The sequence below is a fragment of the Pistacia vera genome, unplaced genomic scaffold, assembly GCF_008641045.1.
Source record: "Pistacia vera cultivar Batoury unplaced genomic scaffold, PisVer_v2 Contig163, whole genome shotgun sequence".
In the NCBI taxonomy this organism is placed as follows: Eukaryota; Viridiplantae; Streptophyta; class Magnoliopsida; order Sapindales; family Anacardiaceae; genus Pistacia; species Pistacia vera.
In genome coordinates this window covers 386,335-405,817 of record NW_022195716.1, presented here as the reverse complement: position 1 = coordinate 405,817, position 19,483 = coordinate 386,335, and the positions used below count along the sequence as shown (strand labels likewise).

Sequence of the window (19,483 nt, the reverse complement as noted above, 5' to 3'; positions counted from 1 at the left end):
TCATTGCTCGTCTCAAGAACACAATGCTTACTATGATTTGTGCAGGTTTTAGCAGTGGTTCGAGGTGATCGACTTGCCATCAGCAAGTGCTCTCAATAGAAAAGCACTGCTTGAATTCATGGACTGAGACAAGAAGATAAGAAAAGGAAAGAAAGAAATTAAATAGCTTTTTTCACCATAAACAATCAGTACCACTGAATCAAATGAGCTCCCTTCACTGTCTTGTTATATGGAAAACAATTGCTCGTTATAAGTGGGATATTGTTAATTTCCTATATTTATGCAAACTATTTCCCAAGTTTACAGAAGTCTCAACAGTTTGTGTGTGCATGTATATTTCGTGAGTAAACAAACCAGGTAGCAATTCCAGGCGGGATTTAAGCATCTACAACTCAAATCAAATGGACAACACAAAATCATTTTAAAATGACAAAAGAAGTTGTTTGTAACAAGGGAATCCGAATCACTAAATTACCAGGACTCAAGGGCCCGAGCCCTCGGTTTCTTTCTTTCTTTTTTTCAGGAATTTCCCAAGTCTAAAGACTATACTAGTGTTCCCCTTGTAACAAATTCTCTCATTCACACCACTATTTCAGGAACCAAAACTTCACTTCTGCTTGAAGTATGAAAGATAAAAAGACTATGACAAATCATATATAAATTTGAGAATTTGTTGCAACAGTTTTGCCCCTCAATCTGCATGAGAGAGAGAAGAAACCAAAAGCAACAGTGCCATCCTAAAACTTCTTTTGTTTGTATATATTGACGAACAAAACGTTGTAACAGAGACCCAGTTCTAAATTTCTCTAAGGAAAGCCTAACAACAGTCAGCAGAGCACCAAAGATGACATCCAAGCTTTTGACATTGGTGACAATTGTATTACATATTTCATCCTTTCAAACTCAACTACCATTGCAGAATCATCCATCCGTTTCACACATTTCTTTGCTGCATATGCTTTAATATTCGCAATACTGTATTATTTAAGATTGATGGTTTTTTTAACTGGAGAATACTAAGGAGAGTTGAGAGAAGGTTATTGCTAATTGCATAAAAAAAGCTTCGGTTGTATTACATCAAGCAGCCAATTTAAAAGCCAAAATGCCACTGTTACAACCACTCTTAGCAGGATATTTTTACACAAATTCAAACTTAACCATATACAATTACCTAATACAAGTACATTACACTTAAACCAAGCCATAACAGGCGGCTGTATACACCTAAAAACATCACCTTACAATTCAAAATTCTAACAGCTCCAGCATTCAAATTTGGCTCCAAAAACCTGCAGACAGCAGCCAATCTTCATATTTTCAGTAAAACATCACTGCCATCAACACTCCTCCTTGATGTTTTGCTGGAAACGCCAAGTTTCAGCCTAAGTTCTTCAAATTTGGACTTGCTTAGAGCCTTAGTCATGATATCAGCAACTTGGTCCTCTCCTCTGCAGTGAACTAAGTTAACTTCTCCAATCAGTTCAGCCTCCGTTACAGCATGATATTTGATCTTAATGTGTTTAGTTCGACCATGAAGGATAGGGTTCTTTGCTATTGCAACAGCTGACATGTTGTCACAATAGATTGCAGTAGGATCACTTTGGTTTACCCTCAAATCACACAAAATTTTCTCAACCAAATGGCCTGGTTTACAGTAGCAACGGCAGAAATATATTCTGCCTCAAAAGTAGATTGGGCTAATATCTCTTGCTTCTTGGAAAGCCAGCTGAAAGCACCATAATTCACAAAGAAAACATACCCTGAAATGCTCTTTATATCATCAACTAAGCTAGCCCAATCACTATTTGAATAACCAATCAAACTGAATTTTTCAGCCCTCCTGAACCAGATTCCCAAGTCAGCAGTGCCCTTTACATACCTTAACACTCTCTTAGCAGCCTTGTAATGAACTTCATTAGGCTTATGAATCTAGACAGTAGGCTAGCAGAATACATCAGATCAGGCCTAGTTGCTGTTAAGTACAACAGGCAGCCTATCAAGCTTCTGTATACGGCTTCATCAACCAATCCACTGCATCTTCTTTGCTTACTTTCTGACTTGGAATCAGGGGAATGTCAACTGGTTTGCAATTCTCCATGCCAAATTTTTTCACCGCCTGAATTGCATACTTCCTTTGACACACAAAAATGCCACCTGAGCTTTGTTGTATCTCCATACCAAGGAAGTAGCTCATCTCTCCCAAGCCAGTCATGTCAAACTCCTTCTACATTGCTTCTTTAAATTCCATCAGTTGATTGTGGTTCTTCCAGTGACCAAGAGGTCATCAACATAAAGGGAAACAATCATGAATTCACCATTTTGTTCCCTTACATAGAGAGTGTGCTCGTTTGGACTCCTAGCATAACCCAAGCTGCATAAGTGGTCATTAATTCTACTGTACCAGGCTCTAGAGGCCTGTTTTAGACCATACAAGACCTTCTTTAACAAATAAACCTTTTCTTCTTTACCCTTGACTTCATATCCCTCTGGTTGCTCAATGTAAATTTCCTCATCAAGCCATCCATTGAGAAAGGCAGATTTCACATCAAGTGGGAAGATTTTCCACTTGAATTGTGCTGCCAATGCAAGAAGAAGTCGAATGGTGTCATGTCTTGCTACAGGGGCAAAAGTTTCTGAAAAATCTACCCCAAATTGCTGTGCAAAGCCCTTCAGAACAAGTCTTGCTTTATACTTGTTTACAGACCCATTAGGGTTCAATTTCCTCTTAAAAATCCACTTGACATGAATTGCTTTCTTGCCTATAGGCCTATCAACCAGCTCCCAAGTTTCATTCCTTTCTATTGAGGAAAACTCCTCCTTCATTGCAGCTCTCCAAGCTTCGGATTTGACAGCCTCATTGTAGCTTGTTAGTTCTAACTCAGGCACATTGCACCTCTCATAAATTTCAAATAATGGCCTTGTACCCCTGATTGGAGCTTCATCAATTTCGTTTGAATTCAGCTCTTCATTCTGGTTTCTAGAACTTTTATCTTGCTGGAGACTTGACTTGACTTCAAGTTGGTTGCTTTCCCAATTCCAAACAGCATGCTCATCCACTTTAACATCTCGGCTAACCACAATCTTCTTACTTGTTGGATTATAAATCCTATAAGCCTTTGATTGACTCTTGTACCTAATCAAAATGCCCACTTCAGCCTTCTCATCTAACTTGCTCCATTTGTTGGCTAGTACATAGACATAGCATACACTTCCAAGCAATCTCAAGTGATCAACTTTCTACTTGACACCATAGCAGGCCTCATACGATGTCTTGTCCTCAAGTGCCTTCGTTGGGAGTCTAGTTAGGAGATATATTCCAGCATTGATAGCCTCAGCCCAAAAAGTTTTGGGCAGATTTTTCTCAGCCATCATACACCTAGCCATCTTCATCACTGTCCTGTTTCTCTCACTAACTCCATCTTACTGTGGAGTGTATGGACTACTAAATTCATGTTTTATTCTAGCTCCCCTACAAACTTTTTCAAGCTCATTTGAGGTATACTTAGCTCTATTATCATTCCTTACTAAATTTAGTGTCAAATCTGATTGATTTTCAACTAGCAACTTAAACCTCTTGAATACAGCAGCAACCTCACTCTTTTGGTTCAAGAAATACACCTAAGCCATCTTGGAAAAATCGTCTATAAAGAGAATAAAGTATCTGCTCCCATTCAAGGAAGCATGCTGAATTGGACCACACACATCAGTGTGTACAAGCTGTAGTTTTTCACTTGCTCTCCATACTTTGTTTGCTGGAAATTGAGGCCTACTTAACTTCCCAATGTGACAGATATTACACAAGCCTTCTCCTTGGTCTATTTCGAGCATGTCTTTGGCAAGATTCTTAAGCCTAAGTTCCTTAAAAGCATGGTAGTGAAAGTGTCCAAACCTCCTATGCCACAACTTTGAATCATCTATGTTAGTTGAATGGTTTTGAAAAATAGTCTTCCCCCACTCTACCGAGAAACTTTTTCCTTGCATGTCAACTCTCATTAACTCACTCCTATCACATTCTATAATGACACATGCTGAGTTTTTAAACTGTAGAGAGTAATTCCTCTCTAGCATTTGTCCTACGCTAAGTAGGCTTTGACTGATTTCAAGAACAAATAAAACATCATATATATATTTGGTACCTGACTTGGCTTCAACAGCAACGTCTCCCTTGCCTTTCACCTCCAGCAGCTCACCATTTCCCACCTTCACTTTGAATTGATAACTCTGATCCAAGTTCACAAAATGACCAAGGTTTGGAGTCATATGGTTGGTGCAGCCACTGTCAATCAACCACACATCAGGGCTGCTGGCAATCATGCAACTTGAAACTACAAAAAGCTGCTCTGTTTCTTAAGTCTATTGTGTGTTTTCCACTGCTTGTGCTTGCTGGTCCTGTTGGTTCCCCTTGTTCTTACATACTCTCTCAATGTGCCCAAATTGCTTGCAAGACCTGCATTGTATGCTAGGCCTAAACCAGCACCTGTTTTCGGAATGATTTTTCTTCTTACAATGTGAACATGGAGGGAAGGTTCTTATTCCGACATGTTTCCCTCCTTGGTTGTTGGTTTTCTTCTTTTCCTTCTTCTCTCCAGTATACCTTTTGTTTCCTCCTTGGAAAACTCTTCCTTTTTGGCTTGCTATCATGGCTGCTTCACTTGAGTCTTCCTGCCTCAGCAACCTCCTTTGCTCTTATGCTTGAAGAGAATGCACAAGTTTTGCTAAGCTAATCTGGGACAGGTCCTTGGAGTCTTCAAGTGAAGAGATCTTTGCCTCAAATCTCTCAGGTAAACTAACCAAAACCTGCTTTACTATCCTTTTGTCAGTCAACTCTTCACCAAGTAGCTTAATCTTATTCACCACATTCATTAGTCTATCAACATACTCCTTAACATTTTCAGTTTCTTGCATTTTGAGCATTTCAAACTCTCTTCTCATATTTAAGATCTGCATGTTTCTAGTTTGGTTACTTCCTCCAAACTCCTCATTGAGCTTATCCCAAGCTTCTTTAGGAGTATCACATGCCATAATCATGGAGAAAACTTGATCGGTTATTGCTGAATGGATGCAAGACAGTGCTCTTGGAGCCTTGGCTAACTCTTCTTCATGAATCCTTATCTGATTCAGTGTTGGGTTTGCTCCAAGCTGTGGGACTTGTTTCTCTTCCTCCACATATTTCTATAAGGTATGGCCTCCCAAATAAGTCTTCATTTGACAGCCCAAACATGGAACTGCTCACCATTGAAGATGGGTGGAGAAAGAGGAGTTGGGTTTGTTGCCATGAAGAATCTTAATGGAGTTGCGGTGAGTTATGGTGTTGTGTTTTTGGCCTGGAGAATCACAGCAGCTCTGATACAAAATGATGGTTTTTTTTAACTGGAGAATACTAAGGAAAGAGAGTTGAGAGAAGGTTATTGCTAATTGCATACAAAAAGCTTCGGTTGTATTACATCAAGCAGCCAATTTAAAAGCCAAAATGCCACTGTTACAACCTCTCTTAGCAGGACATTTTTACACAAATTCAAACTTAACCATATACAATTACCTAATACAAGTACATTACACTTAAACCAAGCCATAACAGCCAGCTGTATACACCTAAAAACATCACCTTACAATTCAAAATTCTAACAGCTCCAGCATTCAAATTCAACCCAGCACACTTCAAATTTGGCTCCAAAAACTTGCAGACAGCAGCCAATCTTCATGTTTTCAGTAAAACATCACTGCCATCAACAAAGATCTAATGGTGTTTACCTTGTCGACTTTACCTGTTACACACCGGGAGATCACTTGCGAACACCGATCTCCAATTTTGTTGAACATTTAGAAGTAACATCTTTAATCGAGAGAGCTCGATTTTCAAGAGAAAGTTCTTGAAAGAGCCGGCATTGGTGATAAAGCCTGCATGCCTACTGCTTTGCATGAGATACCACCTGATAGTGACTTTGAAGTTGTCTCGAGAAGAAACTGAAGAAGTTCTCTTCACAGTTGTGAAAGATCTTTCCAAACATAAAATAAATCTGACGATATTCTGGTCTGGTGTCAAATTGTAGCCTTTTCTGTCCTACTTCCATTTCCAGTATGATCATAAACAAGTTTGGAATCCGAAGCAACATAAAGAGCTTCAGCCAAAGTGGGATAGGTTGCAGCGCTGGAATGCTGTCGATAATCCTGGTAAAAGATCTTCTTAAAGTTCAGCATTGAAGCTGTAACTCCCAATGGTTATAGGGGTTGTACTAAGCCCATGCTTATCGCCAACACTATACTCCGTATGGGAGGAGCAGCTATTTTGTTATCAAACAGGCACAAACACAAGCACATAGCCAAGTACAAGCCCCAGCACCTCATCCGAACCCACATGGGATCTGATGACCAATCGTACTTCTCTGTCATCCAACAACAAGATGAAGATGGGGAAGTAGGAGTATCATTATCACCATCGCTAGTACCCGTTGCAGGCAAGGCATTAGGGACCAATATATTACAGTTAGGTCCGCTTATATTACCATACTACGAACAGCTTCAATTTGGGTGGTCAGGGATTCGCCGGAAAATTTGGTCTGTACCTGGAAAAAAGGAACTTCATGTGCCAAATTTTGGAAAAGCTTTTGAGCACTTTTGCATACATGCTAGCAGGAGGACTATAATTCAAGCTGTGGAGAATAATCTGAGGCTGCAGAAGGAAGATGGAGAAGCTTCAAGGATGACACTTCATCTTCTACGGTTTGGTATGAGCTTTGCTACCTGGAGGTGAAAGGAAAGATGAAGAAGGGAGACCGGGTTTGGCCAATTGCATTCGGAAGTGGCTTTAAGACTAACAGTGCTGTATGGAAATGTATTTCAGATCTTAATCCTGATGTAAGAAATGCATGGTCAGATAGAATCCTTTTCTACCCTGTAAACATTCCAAATATTCTCTAAGGCTCTGACGTTGAAAATCATTCTTGAACTTACAAGGATCCTTCTGTATATACCCAATAATATTCACCTAATGTTAGAATCTATCTCAAGATTGCTATTATGCTGACAATAAATTGAAGTAAGAATAAAGATAGGTTGACAAACACTTCTCACAACTTTTTCTCACAAATACTGACGTGACAGCTCGTAATTGATCAGTTTGTATTTAGTCAGGTGAGACCCATTGTTTGACAGGTGAGACCCATTGCGAGCTGATCAATTACAAGCTGTCACGTTGCGTTTGTGAGAGAAAATTAGTAAAAAAAGTTTGTGAGTATAGTATTGCTGTTAAAGTAATCTTGACCTTGAGAAAAGATGTAGGTAAAGTATCCCAACATCTAACTTCAGATCTTCATGGTAAATAGTTTAGAGCCCAAATTTAGAACAATCTAATCCTGCCCAAATCCTAATCTTTCATGTACATCTTAATTTCTTCAATGCCAAAGATCTAACGGCTTGCACAGTGAGATTTACGAATTCAAAAGTACCAGCAGGAGATGCCAGATACTTTGGGCAGCCATTTTATTCTCAATAAATCACAAGCTAAATATCATGGCTGAAATTTCAAAAGATGCTATAGAAGTGTTTGAACTCTGCTATTTGCACAAAATAATGTTCATGCAAAGCATTTTTAGACTCACAAGAGATAATTCACCTCTTAAAATCTGACACTACCATCAATAACTTTAAATACAGAAGAAATCACATCAAGTATAAGTTGCAGCAGTAAACAATTGTGCAGAAACAGCATTCAATTAAACTACAAAAATTACTAGACTATCGTCCTCCAAATGAAATTTTGCCACATTCACTTCAAGGGGAAAAGCTAAAATTCCACGTCACTACTTGCTTCCTTCCAAAGAAGAGTGGTGCTCTTCTATCACAATATTCTCTCTCCTGTCAATCGTCCCTTCCAATGCAATTTGCCAAACCAATTTGGCTGCAATTGCAGTTTCTGAAGTATACAGGCATTGTTGGCATACAAAATTGATATAAAAAATTTCAGAAAATAATAATGGATCATTCATAGGCAGATGAACTGTCCATCTCTTAACAGTCAAATCAGTCAACAGCTTCAGTAGTTCTAAGAAAATGAGATCCCAACAAAAGCTATCAAGACAACTGATTACATGAAATGGTTAGGAGAGCTTTTTATTTTTATTATTATTATTATTTTTTCATTTAATCTAGTGTAGATACAACAATGCTAAGAATTTACATCAGCCAATCCTTAGTGGCTCGTTGGACAAATTAGGTTTAACCAAAACCTGGCTAAAACTTACTAATTCTAATATACAAGCAGTAGAATGCACTAAAGTATATATTACTCACCAGCCCCAGACCCAATGAGCAATTTCATAGCATGAAGGGGAACGAAATTAATTTCTCTACCTGGAACTCCTCTAATATAAACTTGTTCATCCTCTAGGGGACCTCGATGATTTTGACATCACATGCTGCTTCAACAATAAGTCAGCAATAACTTGTCGTCCAAATAAGTGTGAGTTTTTGAGAATCATGTTTCTTGTAGATGAATCAACAACATAACCTTGACCTGATATCCAATCTAGTAATTGAAGGAGCAATTCTTTCTTTTCAGGTTCCGCAATATAGCATGATATGGCCATGTGAAATTATCCCTGAGAATAAAAGAGTAGAAAAAAATTTAAAGAATATGTAACATCTTAAAAGGTCAACTGCAGAACTTTGAGAACATGCATAAGTGCGTGTATATTCTAGTGTACAGCTGCTTCTGACCATAAATGCATATGCTTGTGTCCACAGGAAAATGGGAGACGGCCATGCAAAAGACCAAGTAAAGTCACATTGAGTAGATGAAAGACAATTTTAACTAAGTTGTGAATCAAGTAGAATGTGCACTTAATAAAGCAATAGGGAACACCACAGGAATAAGACATTTAATTGATCAATAAAAGGCTTATTGAAATCTATTTGTACATAAATCCACCTAAGATTCTCTAAATGGCTGTTTTTTTACAGATTACTTGAGATTGGATAAACAAACAGCATAAAGCAGTCAGTCAGACACATTGAGAACAACAATCTCCATAGTGCATCCAGTTACAATGAGATTAACACTAACAAACAGGTATCATAATTCTAACCATGAAACTTCAACACATGCAATAGGCCTCTGTCTAATGCAAGTATCCCAGTTGAATAAATGTGATAAATCATAAGAAGTTTCTGAAGCACATGCATTTAAGGCCTTGATTGCTTACCTCGTCAATTTTGTAGCCAGAACCATGCAAAACCTTCATTACATCATTAACCAAGTAAATGTTACCCAACCTTATAAATGCAGATCCGAATTTCTTTACAGCAGCATGACAGATAGACCCAGAACTGTCCTGCAGATATTGGTGTAAGATAGCAACAGTTGCACACGAGAATAATATATCTAACAAATTGTAAAACAATATAGCACACCTTAACAACTACATAAGCATCCTTGAGAAGCCCTCCAGCCATTAGAATGTGAAGAATTTTCTCATGAAGAGCCTTGCACATAGGGGTGGGAGAAATAATCCGGTAACCGAACCGAACCAAAAACCAGTCCGAAACCGAACCGAAAATTAGGTTTTTTTGTAAACCGGTTCGGTTTTCGGTCAGTGAAAATTTAAAAACCGAAAAACCGGTTCGGTTTTCGGTTTGAGAATTTCCCAAACCGGTTTCACCCAATGTATATAAATAAAATATATTTTAATTTTTTTGCCCTTTCTTTTCAATATCTCTTCTTGTTTTCTCCGCCTCCACTCCACTCTCCAGACCCATCTTCACTTTTCAATATCTCTTCTTGTTTTTTCCGCTTCCACTCCACTCTCCAAACCCCATCTTCACTTTTCATTCTCTTCTCCACCTTCACTCCACTCTCCAGACTCCATCTTCACTAGCGCCACCCACACCCACCATCAAATTGAAACTCCAAACCCATCCATCTGCAATATCGCCAACGCCATTTCGCCCACACGCCTCCAATGACCACCCACACCCACCCAGCGATGACCACAGCTACTGTGCTGCAGTTCCTTGGACCAGGAACAATGACAACAGTCGACCACGACTCCAGTTTCCTCCGCCATTCAGATCTTCAATCCTTAGCTGCTCGCTTGCTCCACGATCAATAGTCCACTGTCGATTCAGCAACCTAATGCATCTTCTAATTCAGCAAGAGATCTGATGAATATTTTGATGGATGCTTTTAATTTTTAGAGGCTCTAATACAATGAATTATTCAAACATTTTACTTCGTTTAGAGACATCACGGAGTTTGGCTAATATAACAAAATGAAATACATTGAATTTGAAAACCGGTTTGAAAATCAGTTAACCGGATAACCGAACTGAATATTCGGTTCGGTTTATTCTATAAACCGGTCTGGTTTCAGTTTACATTTTTTCTAAACCGAATAACCGGTTCGGTTTCCGGTTTATCCTATCCGATTCGGTTAACCGGATTATCCCACCCCTACTTGCACATAGTTCTTCTGCTATATCTCAACATGTTGTTTACAGAGAGCGCTTCTGAGTGGACTCTGATTTTACCAAGATGAAATATAAAGGAGGAACAAAGTTCCTGCAACAGCAATTGATGTTACAAGTCTTTGAACAGCATTCCCTAAGTTTAACTTTGTATTCTGAAACAACTCATACAGCCCATATTCTATGGTTATTAACAACTAGACATACATAAGACACTTGACAGAGGTACCAAAATGAAATAGGAGACAAAATGATTGTTATTAGTAGTTCAAAATATGCTTATAGTTCTTTTTGTAATCGTCCAATCGGATCTTAACAATTCGGACTGATTGATCACTTCTTTGTAATCGTTGTATCAATCAGTGATATCTCTTTGCTTCTTTTTCAGGGAAAAGAAAAGAAGGATTTTGATCAGTGATATCTCTTTGCTTTCAGGGAAAAGAAAAGAAGGATTTTGATGACTTAAAAACCATGCCCCATGGTACAAACCAAGAAAGAGAGTCTTATGGAACAAACTCCTTGTAGTATCAGTTACCTCCCTGATAAAAAATATAACTCCTAAGAATTGGATCTCCTTCAACAAAATGTGCAAAAAGCTTGCCCATCTTAGTCTTGAAAATAATCAGCAATCACAGCTACAAAAGTCAAGTTTGAACTCTCCAGTTTCACTTATTAAAGCTCTTAGCTTTACAACCATCAGAAATGGAAAACCATAATCTTGACGGCTCGCAGCATTCAGATTCAAATGAGAGAATAACAATAAACATTTAAATTCAAATGAGAGAATAACAATAACTTGAATATAAAAGTTATCGTAATAATCGGCAAAAATAATGAGTACGAAAGAACCATAGTTTACAAGGGAAACCTTACACCTTTCTCAGTAAGCAAGCTGTTAGAATTTCAAAAGCAATTTTTAATCCCGCATATGGAAACAAAATGAAAACCACAGACAGCTTGTAAGGTAACTTGACCTTGACTATATTCACAATTCAAAACTCAGTAACAATAAAGGCTTCGAGACAATATTAGAATAAAACTAAAGAAATAAAGGAGGGCTCTAATAGATATTAAAAAAATAAAAGACCTTGTCAAGAAGTGATAAGTTGAGATTCACTCTACCTCCTCCGGTTGATGGCCCTTACTATGCATGTCCACCATGGTCCGATAAGCAAGCAGATACAACTTCTCCTTACAGAAATATTTTATGAGAGTATGAAAAGTATTATAGTCAGGACTGATGGCTAATTCATCCATTTTCTTCATTACATGCATCACACTCTCCATTTCACCTGCTCTGCAATAGGCACAGAGCATTGTATTTAACAAGACCAAGTCATATTTGTCGAACTTTGCTTCAAAATCCTTGGCCAACTGCTTTGCCTCTTCAAAAAGCTCACTGCGGCAGAATGCTGAAATCATGATACTATGGGCATAGCCATCTGCAGGTGGGATATAGAAGCTGATAGAAGTGCAATAAGATTCAGTCAACATATAAAGTGCAATAAGATCAGCATCTTAAATGTCAGAAGAGAAAGCATCCTTAATTGCAGCATAGTGTACATTTGTAAACAAGCAATAAAACTGTCAAGCATTCTAGCCCAGATTTACCGTTACAACAAATAGTACAGCAAAGTATCAATACATGGAAGTTTAACTATTAAATGCGGATGATCACATTTTATCCAAAACCATCCATCCTTATCTAAGAGCATATAAGAACCCAGTATCACTATCTCCCAGCAGGACAGAAAACTTCCTAATACAATGCATAACACTAATTTAAGTTTGATACATCATATAAGCATATTTCCTTACAAAAACTAACATAACACAGACAGATTCTGACTAAAAAGATCGTATTTGATGCATCTTGATAGAAGGGATACAGAGAACTTAACTCCTCAGATTCAAAGTTGAAATGTGAATACACAGGAAATTGAATTGGTCAATTAAAACAGTTTAGAAGAACTAATAAAACGCCAACAAAATCAAGTACCCCATTAAGTCTTTGTAACCAATAGGGAATTTGCTCTTTCTTCTTTGTAACATGTGTGTCATTGAAGAAGACACATACTTATTGCGATTTTCTATATTCAACTTTCTCCACTTCAATTCTCTTAAATGCTTCCTTTATTTCCCCTCACTTTCTTTCCCTCCAAATAATCCAAACCAGAACAAAACCAAGAAAATAATTTGATGAATTTAACATCCTTCCCATGCCAACAATGCAATATATCAAACACATAATTTGCAACCATAACCAATTAAAAAAAAAAAAAAAACCCCAATTTCGCAAGAAAACTAAACAACCCACGACATAATTGCATTCAAGATTCATGGCTCACTCATTAAATAGCACATTACAAAACAAAGAAAACGCTGAAAAAAAAAAGTGGGTATTGAGTCAAATGAGAGAAAAAGAAGACCTTTGAAGAGATGAAGCCAAGTCATAGGATTGTTGAACTTGAAGAACAGCGGATTTTCTGGATAAGTAAGAGTTGGATTTGTGGTTTCTTCGAGATTTGAGTGTAGTAGCTGGTGTTTGTTCTTTGACAACAATTGTAGTTGTTGTTGTTGTAGCGGCAGTTGCAGAGTCATGGGATGGTCTTAAAGCGGGAAGAGACGACACAGCTGAAAAAAAGGAGGGTAATAGAGAAGATAATCCATGGGGAAATCTTGGGGGCTGAGTACTCTAACTCCTCAAGTTTGAAATTCCTTAAATAGACATAACTTTATCGTTTAAACGATTTAACCCATATTGTTTGAGCGATAACTTATAAATAACCCTATATCACTTAAGCGATAGACTTATATCGCTTAAGCGAATAGTTATTTAATAAATATGTTGTGCTAAGGCTTACAGATGAGAAAATTTAGCTGTCCGGTCATCCCAAGTTTGGATTTAAGAAAATGGCCTTGAAACTGTTCATCATTTTTTTTTAATTTAGAGAAGATGACGTGGCATAGTTAGGATTAATTAAACACGTAAAATGGGTTAAAATGAAAAGATTAAAACATATGTGGACCGAATCAGAAATAATGAAAGTTTTTAAAATTCAAAATTTCGTAAAACAAGCCCCACTAACTATTCACCTCGCTTAATCGAAATTCATCAGTTCAAAAAGCGATTTCTTGAACGAAAGGGAGACGCGATTTTTTCCGATCAAACACCAAAAAATTTACACCCTAAATCAATTTCTTGAACCCAAAACCGAATACAGACGCGATTTTCGGCGATATAGTTGTGATTTTCGATCGATTTGTTGAACCCTAAAATCGATTTCCTTAACCGTAAACGAAATCTGTGCCATTTCCGGCGATACAGTCCACATTTTCGATCGAAATTGCAAACTTTGACACCAAATTCAATCCAAAACCATGAGTGACGCTGACAATGAGGAGGGAAGCCCAACGCCACTTTGANTGGGTGGCTGGGAGGGAAGAGATTAAGGCACTTTGTAACTTGTATAAGGTTGAATGAGCAGATGTGCACTGAGCCAATTTTATCTGGTATAAATAGATGCAAGTGCTAAAAGCTGCAAGCAAAATTATTATCAAGCTCCATTTAACTACCCACTTAAACAGCTACCCCACAGTCATTTTGGATTTACAAGGTATAAATGCTTCTCGCTCAAAAATATTTAAAATGTATCGTTCTTACAAGTATTATATGAGTTCAATGATAAATGAACAACGGGAACCAATCTATGAAAATTAAATATTAATCGTTTCTTATAAGAACTAGAACAAACCTTAAAAACGCAGTTAAGAAACATAAAAATTTGAAAAACTTGATCCTTAGACCAATTGTCTGGCACATTTCTTAAGAGTGCACTTCTAACAACCTTAACAGATAACCTACTATGATCTTAGTATCAATGAGAAACAACTTGTAGTCAGAAACATATATTTAAAGGTGAAATTCATAACCTCAACAGGATTCAAACCTCAAATTTATCATATAAAATACAACAAAAAGTCATCAACTTACCTCATCTTCAGCATAGCCTAAAGTGTCCAGCTCAGCTAATAGTTCACTTGATTTATCAAACAAACCCCCTCTGACATATACCTTTAATAATGTAGTCAATATTACCTGCAAGCATTTGCAGAATGAAAGGGATAGGATTCACAGAAGTTAAAGGAAGCACAGTAAATAAAATGGAGCAAGAGACACGTCTATGGAACATAGAAATCAAGCAAGACATTGAAGATGTAGATAATAACAAGAAAAGTAACGAGAAACAATCCCTTTATGAGTATTCTTTGACTGAGACTGACACAATAATACATTCAGGACAAATTAACAATCACTCTGACTGATTGCTCTACATTAGTATCTTACAGCATTAAACAGAAATAAGAAGGATTTCAAACAAAGAAGAAATAAAAGGGAAAAAAAATACTCTCAGAGAAGATGGACAACCTCTTATAAGAATATCAGCAACCTCACTTAGGCAATCGACCTTAACATTTTCGTTTCTATTTATAAAACAGGCATTAGGGCACACAGAGAAATTGCTTCCTAAACATATCCAAAGACTATAAAGTAGATCCATGCACAAGATAATTTTCAATAAACAAGATGAAATTAATGATTAAGCAACCTCACCATCTCATACTTATCGAAGAAGAATCTATGCAAAGATCTAAATTTTCAAATTTAAAGTTTCACCCTGTTTTAGCAACATCAGAGCAAAAACAGCACTCTCTTCCATTAAGTCCAGATCAGATTTCTGTATATAATAAATTCTAAACACTATGGTTGTTAACTTTAAGATAGAATAGCTTTGTTTAGAAATGAAGGTGCATTCAAGCACAACTTTTACTTATCCGTTATTACTGCAGAAGATAAGGATGAGCTTGACTTTAGAAACATATTCAAATAAGAACTTAATATTTTAAGAATACAGATGTTTCTCTTAATGTTCCATATGATATTTAATTAAGCACTTCCTTTCAGTTCCTTTCGGTGCCAAATTTGTATATAACAAATTATCCATCCTTTTTCTATTTCAAATTAGTTAACATGGATTTTGCACCATTATCTATGTCAGAAAAAAACATCATAAAGAAGATACTCTCATTTTTAGAGAAGAAGCCTTATTATGCATATGGAAAAACTTTTTAAAGCAACTCCGGACTAGGAAACTTGGTTTCAGTTCAATTCTTAGAATTTCTTATCAGTACAATGCATATCAGCACTGCATAAAAAACACTATGATCAGCAGCTCTTGAAAAGGAAGTAAAAGATCCATGATGTTAAATAGCTTCCTGACGAGGAAATGGATGGAGCAACTAAAGAGAGAATGGGACCTGATGACCAAGAAGAAATCTTTTAATTGTTTTTCGCTAATGAAACTTTAACGTGTTTCTATTCCAAAAAAAAATTTCTGATTTGACCAACATTATATAATGGCTATAGTGTTGAACTATATAAAAGCAACAAGACAATTACAACACCTAGAATTTTAGATTTATAGCTCAACCACCAAAAAATATCATTAATAAGTATAGCACTACTAAAGCTCCAGAATACAATGGCATGATGTATATGAAAACAAACCTTATTTGGTACTAACCCTGAAGATTTCATTTCTTGAGCCAACTCATCAGCCTTCTCATAGTTTCCACCTGAAGAGTAAGCATTTAGAAACGAGCTATCGTGATATAGATTAGGCGAATGACCCTCATCCTTCATGCAGTTAAAGTAGCTCTCAGCTTCTTCATGTAGACTATTTGAAGCACAAACGGCCAAAAGTATCCCATGCATCACACTGTCCCTTTGCAGCCCATTATGTTTCAATTCCTGAACCAACTCCAATGTCTTTGAATAGCGACGTTTGAGTTTAATGCAACCTGATAGAAGGTAAGGATGACAAAAGAAAAGAGTAATGAAGATCAATTAAAAATATAACAGATGAAATGGCATAAATTTGAAACAATATCTGCCAATCTCCTATGAGAAATAAGGATGTCTTACTTAAGAGGTATAGAATTTTAATATAGAACAATAAATATACACATCAGCATGAAATTAGTTTTCAATTACATTCGAATAAACATTTATACTTTTTCTATTTTTGGAATACAAACAATAAAAATAAAATATATTAGAAGAGGAAAAGGAAGAGCGAACCAGGTATCCACAGTGAAATCAAAAGCTTCCTAAATAGGGGTAACTAGTTCAATTCAAATATCAATATATTCGCATCTTGAGATGTCCAGAAAAGTAAAGAGACAGTTGATCTTCTCTTCCTGCACCACAAAGTAGCTTCTATTTTGTGGGCTAAGTTGAGCAAGGTAGACAAATTTTCCACTGGCTGTATCAGGTTCTTGTGAATCCATTTTTATGGAGAATGTTTTTTCCTTGGAAAGGAAAGAAAGCTAGGAATCAGAAGGAAGTGTGCTGTCTAAGCTATCCTTTAGCTGACATGAAAGGAACCACCATGTTTTTGAAGGAAAACAAGAGGAAGAATTTATTTGCTTGTAGAATAAAAACAGAAAAACATATGTTTACTCAGCTGGGCATATCATATGAAGAAGCTTTATAAATTAAAAAGGAGAAAAAAAAGAAGATCAAGAAGAAGAAGAAGAGTATGGCAGCATATACAGGTGGACTCTTTCTTTAGCATCAATATGGTTGTCAGTCAGAACATTCATTCAAGGAATGTGAACAACCCTGTTGAAGGTTGATGCTATGTTGGAAGTTGGCTGCCGAATGTATTTGAAACCTGGAAGAGTTTCTACTCTGCATGGACTGCATGGGAGTACTTCTCTTTTAGTAGCTTAAGATATACTGTAATTTAATGTTAATCCTTTGTTTAATGACTCAGCTTTTGTAATGAAGTAGTTAGCCTTTTGTGTGGCTTAGCTGAGATTAAGGAAAAGTAGTCTGTTGGTTGTTGAAACAGTAGTTGAAGTATGTTATATGCAGGTTTTGTCTAATGAAAATTGATGTCCAGCTTTTAGCGTTTTATCTCTCTTCTTCTTTGAATAACCAGCTTCACAAAAATGAACAAACCCATATACCAATTGTTGATAATGACAAGCGCAATACAAAATGCAGATTTCTATCTTCATTTTGCTGACTGTAGTAGTAAGAGGAAACACTTGTCTTCCATTTGTTGTTGCATCCAATTAAAAAGCTGCAATAATTCCAAGCATTAGCAAAAATAAAAATGATAATAATACACATTTTTTAAAACAATTTCAGCAAGATGGGAGCATCTCAAAGAAAACGAAAGTAGTTCTCAAGTTGTAGCACCTGTGAAAGATCCTGCCATCTATTTTGCTCCCCAAAGTGCCGTAGAATAGCATTCAAGTCTTGCACCTTCAAAATCCCACCGAACCTGTAAAAAAAATTAAAAAATATTATCTTGTAATGCAAAGTTAATTGAAATAAAAATTTGACTCTGCAACAAAAACACATAGTGAACTTATTGCCACCAAAACATATGGCTAACTGACAACTAGAAATATTTTATGCTTGATAAGGAACTTTCCCATGAACAGTGAAGTCAAGCAAAAGATCTTTATCAGGGTATTCAATTATATTGTCTTAGCCAAACTATACTACATTGCTTATTCAGATGCTTCAATACAATGAATGCAACTGCTAGCCAACATATCAAGCAGAAAGCCATCAACAACCACTAAATTTAAAAAGTAGAATATAAAAACACTTATAATACCATGGCTCATATCTGGTTTCAAGGACATTAGAACTTGTGCTAAAACGTATAAATATGATAGGATTCAGCAACTCAACAAACCCAGCAATGAAATATAACAGTTAAAAAAGAGAAATGTAACAGAAAATTCAAGAACTGAAGGTTGTATTTGAATGATTCAGACTGTGTATTACACTTTTGGAAATGCAAACAAAAACCAGAATAAAAGCTTACTACGTACTCAAAATCAAGGACTCAAAATACTCAAACAGATTCAAAGAAAAAAAGATAACACTGCTGTGCTTTGAGGGCCAGCTGCCTCCCAAAATTCCTTGTCTTCTCTTCTGCCTTCGCCTCACCATCTGCTCTCTTTTTGTAATGCCCAATCTAACAGAATGTTGTACTGCTCCTCTCCCATATTGCCATCTGTCTAGTATTCCAATAACAGAATGTTGTACTGCTCCTCTCCCGTATTGCCATTTGTCTTGTGCTGACTGTCCTCTGTCCTGTTGCCCTCTGTCCTGTACTGTTTTGCCAGCCCAGCTTGTGATCCTCTGCTATGCTTCCTTTGCCTATTGTAGACCTGCATTAAATGTGATCTATCATTACCCTCCCCAAGAAGAGCCACCTTGTCCTCAAGGTGGAAAGAGGGAAATTGAGTATTGAGGGTGTGGAAGTCCTCCCAAGTGCTCTCGAATTCCGGCAGTCCTTTCCAGTGGATGAGAACTTCCTATTGCCCATTTAGCAGTTTTCGTTTTTTAAGAACTGATTGGGGCTCCACATTCAAAACTAAGTTTTCGTTGAGGTTATTCGGAAGGGGCTGGCTGTTGGGAATTGGAAAAATGGCTTTTTTCAATTGAGACACATGAAAAACATGGTGTATGCGAGCTGAGAGAGGAAGATCTAATTGGTAAGCTGCTGCCCCAATTTTGTTTTTTATTACAAATGGACCATAAAATCGTGGGCTAAGCTTTTCATTGTGGCGCCTTGCTAGAGAGCGTAGCCTGTATGGTTGAAGTTTCAAATAGGCTGAGTCCCCCACTGTAAACAAACGTACTAAGGATGAATATTCACACACACTTCTTATTCGCTTAAAAGGATACATATTTATATACACTTGTAGTGTTCTAAACTAGGTAGGTGATCAATCTCTATTAGGATATAAGTGATCCCTATAATCAAGGATTTTAATGTGATCCCAATAATCTAGGAAGTTATATACATCTGTAACACTTCCCCTCAAGCTGGAGCATAGATATCAATCATACCCAGCTTGTTACAAAGATAATCAACTCGAATCCCAGTTAGAGCCTTTGTGAAGATATCTCCCAATTGTTCTCCAGTCT

The 19,483-nt window shown here is 36.9% G+C and overlaps 1 protein-coding gene and 1 pseudogene across 1 annotated transcript; one reads left to right on the top strand and one right to left on the bottom strand.

The window, feature by feature from the left end:
- The first annotated feature begins 5,181 nt into the window (after window positions 1–5,181).
- Window positions 5,182–6,918, top strand: LOC116125336 (annotated as a pseudogene).
- A 4,656-nt stretch (window positions 6,919–11,574) lies between these two features.
- LOC116125334 (pentatricopeptide repeat-containing protein At1g10910, chloroplastic-like) lies at window positions 11,575–16,812 on the bottom strand. Its single transcript, XM_031411072.1, has 6 exons — window positions 16,707–16,812; window positions 16,031–16,323; window positions 14,456–14,560; window positions 13,755–13,971; window positions 12,891–13,095; window positions 11,575–11,923 (listed from the first exon to the last, which is right to left on the bottom strand). Exons 1-6 carry the CDS (start codon window positions 16,810–16,812, stop codon window positions 11,575–11,577), a joined length of 1,275 nt encoding a protein of 424 aa, XP_031266932.1.
- Window positions 16,813–19,483: the final 2,671 nt, after the last annotated feature.